The following is a 5,501-nucleotide window of genomic DNA, read 5'->3' on the forward strand; positions in this document are numbered from 1 at the left end:
GAGCGCCACCACACCTGGCTTTGAGCCTAGTTCTAAGGAAAATGGAATATGAACTTTCAGAGAGGCCAGAGATTAGGCTCTGGGAACCAGACAGATCAGGGAGAAGTCCGGAGAAGCCAGAGCAGGCAGGATCAGCTCCTGCAGGACTTCCATCCAGTGCAGATGGCATACGTAAGCTGTCAGCTCAGAGGCTCAGAGGTCCTGTGATCGCGCTGCCCCCTTGTTCCCAGGCCCCCAGACCTCTTTCCTGCACTGATCACTCTGAGTGAGCAGCGCAGGGGCCCGGGTGCCAGCATTTGCACATGGGGGCGGGGGCGAGGGCGGGGGCGGGACACGGCGGTCGCACGTGTCCCGGGAGCGTGCTTGGGACAGGTGCCGGGTCGCTACCAGCGCTGGCATACTGGCCGCCAGGCGGCCCTGGTGTCCAGCTCCCGCCGGTCCCCTTTTTCGGGAAACCTCGGTGGGCGTCCCCGGGTCGCTCACACCTCGGGAGAATTTTCCTTTAGATTCACACGCTTTACTTGTCCCACTAAGGTTGGGAATTAATGGCATTAAAAGCCACAGAAAGCGCGTTGCAAACAGAGGTAGACTGCACTTCTCAGGAACTCGAGGAGTCAGCACATAAACACTGCGTGACCGTGCACTTGCAAGCCCCGGAAAGGCCCCCGCGGGGTGCGGTCACCCGGCGGAGTCACGTGACTCTCAGACGGGGGTGCGGGAGCGAAGCGAGCACCGCGCAAGCGCAGTGCCCTTGGCTCCAGTGTACTGCCATCTCTTCTCCTGCTTTGGTTGGTCGCACGCAAACACTGTCAACTCCTCCCTGCTCTACAGTCTCCGTGTTCCCTGACATTTACTCCTTTTCCCCAGCCCCCCCCCCGCCCATTGATGACATCAGTTCGACAGGCGGGTGAGCCAATCAGAGCGCTGCGTCCAGGGGCCAGCACGCGGAACCCGTTGCGGCGGGCCAATGGGGAAGGCCGACGGTGGGCGCGCCCCAACCGCCTCCTCCCGGGGAAGCGCCGCTGGCCAAGTGGGCGGCGCTTTCCAGTCAGCATGTGGGCGGGGGAGGGCGGGGCCCGGTCGCCGCAGAGGCGTCGACGCCGCCGCCGTAGACGACGTTCCTCAGTCTTCGAGGTGGGCTCGGCGGCGCAGGCCGGACAGGGGACGCCGGTCGGAGAGCGGCGGCGGTCGGACCGAGGCCGCGGGGCCGTGGGTGGGCGGTAAAGGGGTGCGGGCGAGGCCAGGGTGCGGCGCCTCGGAGCGGGGTCGGTGGGCAGAGGTCTCGGGCTGTGCGGGGTGGGTGCCGGCTCCGCGGGTTTGCACGGAGGCCTGGGCCGGCCGCCGGGCCCCTCGTTCCCGGGCCTGTCGACGACGACGCTCCCGCGGGGACCGCGCTTAAGGAGGACGCGGCGGCGGCGGCGGCCAGGCCGCGGGGGGCCGCGGAGGATGGAGGAGCGGAAGGAGGAGGGCGAGGCGGAGATCCAGGAGCACGGGCCGGAGCACTGGTTCTCCAAGTGGGAGCGGCAGTGCCTGGCCGAGGCCGAGCAGGACGAGCAGTTGTCCCCCGAGCTGCAGGAGGAGGCGGCGTCCGCCGCGCAGCCCGAGCACAAGCAGCAGAAGCTGTGGCATCTCTTCCAGAACTCGGCCACGGCCGTGGCTCAGCTCTACAAAGGTGAGGCCGCGCCGCCATCTTGGCGCCGCCCCGGCCTGCGGAGCTGCTCTTCCGCCCCGTTCCCGGCTCGGTCCCCCGGACCCGGCGGCTCCACGCACCCTGCGGGGTTTGCCGGACGACTGGGAGGGGAGGGCCGTGCCGCGGACCCCTGGCCATCTGACCCGCAGGACGCCGACGGAGGAGCTGCCCTGGGAGGGGAGGGAAATACGGTGGAGGATGGGGAGCCCCCGATTTGGAGTACCTCCCGAGGGTCCCCACGTCCCGGTCCCGGTGTCCCCGGCCCGATCGTGGGGGTAGGGGAGGAGTCCTTGTCACAAAATGGCGAAGGAGGCGGTGGGGCGGCCCTATTGTGCCCGGAGCCGGCCTCGGGGCGGAGACTGCTAGGGGCGCTTCCCTGAGCCTGCCGGGCGGCGTTCGCCGCTCGGGCTGCGCTGTTGTCAGGTTCCCCTTCCTCGACCCAGTAACTCCGGTCTCACGCTCCCTTTGGGATCCCCAAATCCTGAACAAAATGGCGAAACCTAATATGGCCGTTCCGGAGTGAGTGACGCCCAAATAACATTCTCTTCTTTCTCTATGTCCTTGTGTGTGTCTTTTTTCCCCCTATTGTTTTTTTTTTTTTCTTCCCTTTTTGTTTCCAGACCGAGTGTGTCAGCAGCCAGGACTTTCTCTCTGGGTCCCCTTCCAAAACGCAGCCACCGCCGTCACCAACCTCTATAAAGGTAAAGATAACCTTGCTGGCTTGCGGGGGGGGGGGGGGGAGGAGGAAGGGCAGGCCACGTTCCGGTTGACAGCCGATGTTCTGAGTGTGTTTTCTCCTCTCAAGTTCAGCTTCTGCTAACCTTGAATGCCTTGCAACTTGAGAATATCTGTGGTGTTCTAGCTGGATATCCAGAGGCAATTTTTGACACGCCTCCTATTCCTCCCTCGGGGACATATGACAGTGCTTAGGGGACACTTGGTTGTCAGTCTTGAGAGGGGGCTGCTGGTTACTCTACAGTGCCTGAGACATCAATCCCCTAGCTCCTACCCTTTAGCAAGGATTTAACTCAGTAGGCAAAGGGCTGAGATTAAGAAGCTCTGCAGTGGAAGACTGGTGAGCCTTGTTTGGAAAATGATTCAATAGGAGAAGTGCTTACCACAGAGGTGGGATTACCCACCCTCTGCAGATTCTTGATTCTGGCTACTGGGAGCATGGTAGTGTGAAAACATTGGAGTTCTTTGAACTCTTGCTGATTGGATTGGAATTATGAATGTTGGCCTGCCTCTAGTAAGTTCATCATATCTTTCCTTTCAAAACTATTTTGTAATTTGTAATTGACTGTAAATTGGTGGCGTCTGTTAGAAGAGTTTTGAGTGGATGGCTTTGTTTTTGGTGTGTTTTTTTTTTTTTTGGAGTTCATTTCGGATCTGATGACTGAAGGTGTGTAGGTATAAGGTCTTGCTTGCAATTGTACTGTTGGTAACAATAGGTTTGTGCATTAACATAGCTTTGGGATTTTTCTTGTGATAAAATAGTTTGGGGTTTGATTGTTAGTATACATGCTGCTATGTGAAAGGCTTACAAACGTTAAAAACAAACAAACCAGTAATGGAATTTCGTGTAGTTCAGGGAATAACAATTTAGGTTGAGAGGTTATGGAATATCTTCTTGAGTGTCAGATTCTTTTTTTTTTTTTTTTTTTTTTTTTGAGTGTCAGATTCTTGATGTCAACATTCTGTTAGAGTTTTAGGGTACACTTAGTAGTTTGAAGGCACAGTAATTTTGAGAACTGGTAACTGAAAATGTTAATTTAGGGAATGAGAAACTCAGTCCAGTCTTATGAAGAAACAGAAACAGCTTATTGACTTTTTGCTTTTGTGAAGCCAAGTCTAACTTTGTAGCTAGCATAGGATGGCATCAAACTTAGGGTTTTCTTGCCTCAGTCTCAGTGTTTGAGGGTCTTGAGCATACTCTTTGGAATAACTCATTTTATATAGAAATGAAATTTAGAAATAATTCTTTTCACGTGTGTGGGTATACTGTCGCTGTCTTCAGACAAACCAGAAAGACAGCATAGGATGCCCATTACAGATAGTTGTGAGCCACCATGTGGTTGCCGGGAATTGAACACAGGACCTCTGGAAGAGCAGTCAGTGCTCTTAACCTCTGAGCCATCTCTCCAGCCCTAGAAATAATTCTTAAATTAAAATTTTAACAAATTTATAATTTGCATACAATAAAATCACCTTTTAAAAATGGGCAGTTTTGTTTTGGTACACATACTATTAACATAGAATATATCTTCCCACTCTAGTCCCTGGTAACTGCATACCTGATTGCTAAATTCTTATGAAATGGCTCCATTGAGTTCATATTTGTAGGTATTAATAGATCAATGGTTTGGTTTATTTTATTTTTTTGAGACAGTCTCTATAGATCAGGCTGGCCTGGAACTCGATATCTGCCTGTCTCTTTCTCTGCCTCCTGAGTACATTTAAGGCATGTTCTATTTACATTGTAGAGTAATCTGTCGTTTTGATAACCATGGTTTATCCTTTTTGCTTCTGTAGTCTTTATTTGAAAGGAAAGAAAACAAATTTTGAACATTTTTCTGGGTGCTGGGTCCCTAACCTAAGTCATATACTTACTGTTATGAATGTTCTATGGTTTTGGTGTTGGTGCATGCTGATAGGATAGATCCCTCTAAGATTAAAGCTAGCAGTTTTCTTTCTTTCTTTCTTTCTTTCTTTTTTTTTTTAGACTTATTTATTTATTTATTATATGTAAGTACACTGTAGCTGTCTTCAGATCTTGTTAGGATGGTTATGAGCTACCATGTGGTTGCTGGGATTTGAACTCCAGACCTTCAGAAGAGCAGTCGGTTGCTCTTACCCACTGAGCCATCTCACCAGCCCCAGCAGTTTTCTTTTAGTGCTAATTCCTTAAAGAAATGGGTTGAGGTTGGGTGGCCTTTTATTCTAGCACCCAGGAGGCAAAGGGCCTCTGTGTTCAAGGCTTAGTCTACAGAGTGATTTCCAGGACAGCTGGGTCTACACAGAGAAACCCTTGTCTTGAGAAAAACCAAACAGCAAAAAAGGATGGTTGGATTCCAAAATAATTCTTAGTTTGATTACTTTATTTGAAAATGCTACCTAATGGTGGCAAATGTCTGTAATCGAAGTATTCAGGTGATTGAGGGAGGAGGGGCACTGATTTCCAGGCCAGCTGAGGGTATGTAGTGAGATCCTGTTTCAAAACAGTAAAATAACAAATGGTTTTATAAGTTCTTTCTTTAGAAAGCTTAGGAACATTGCTTTTGTTTATAGGACATGCAGTTCCTGGGTTGTCAATGTGTTTTGATTCTAAGAGTCCTGTTAAATAAAACATAGGAGCGGATACAGTTTGTATGGTACTGGGTAGTTTAGCAACACCTTATTTTTGTTGTAAGGAGGATGGATATGATATTTTATTTTCACATCCTCCCACCTTTTTAGATTGTGGCCATTATAGAACAGACGTACAGTTTTAAGAATATTTGGCTAACTTAAATAGAACCAGTAAAGTTTAGTATCACAAGTTAATTTAACATTAAAGGGAAATTTAGGTCAGATTGTTCAGTTCTGTTGAAATATTTAAATATTTGTTTATAACTGACAGAGAAAAACTTTGGAGGGATCCTCAAGTGGCCAGTGCTCTCATGTATTTTATGTAATCAAGCACCTGATAAACTAAAAATGACTCATTCCAAACCTGTGAAGAATGGTGCTCCAAGGTAATTTTTTAAGTGAGCACAGGAAGGTCAGGATTGAGATAGAACTCTTAACAAAGGGGTCGGGACATGCTTACTTG

The 5,501-nt window shown here is 50.5% G+C and overlaps 1 protein-coding gene across 1 annotated transcript in view; it reads left to right on the forward strand.

The window, feature by feature from the left end:
* The first annotated feature begins 1,088 nt into the window (after positions 1-1,088).
* C12H16orf72 (chromosome 12 C16orf72 homolog) overlaps positions 1,089-5,501 on the forward strand; it is a 27,693-nt gene continuing 23,280 nt past the window's right edge. The window contains exons 1-2 of the mRNA XM_021209002.1: positions 1,089-1,672; positions 2,311-2,391. Coding sequence (XP_021064661.1) covers positions 1,447-1,672; positions 2,311-2,391 — 307 coding nt within the window. The 5' untranslated portion in view covers positions 1,089-1,446. The remainder of the gene's footprint in view (positions 1,673-2,310; positions 2,392-5,501) is intronic.

This window comes from Mus pahari, chromosome 12, assembly GCF_900095145.1.
Source record: "Mus pahari chromosome 12, PAHARI_EIJ_v1.1, whole genome shotgun sequence".
Lineage (NCBI taxonomy): Eukaryota > Metazoa > Chordata > Mammalia > Rodentia > Muridae > Mus > Mus pahari.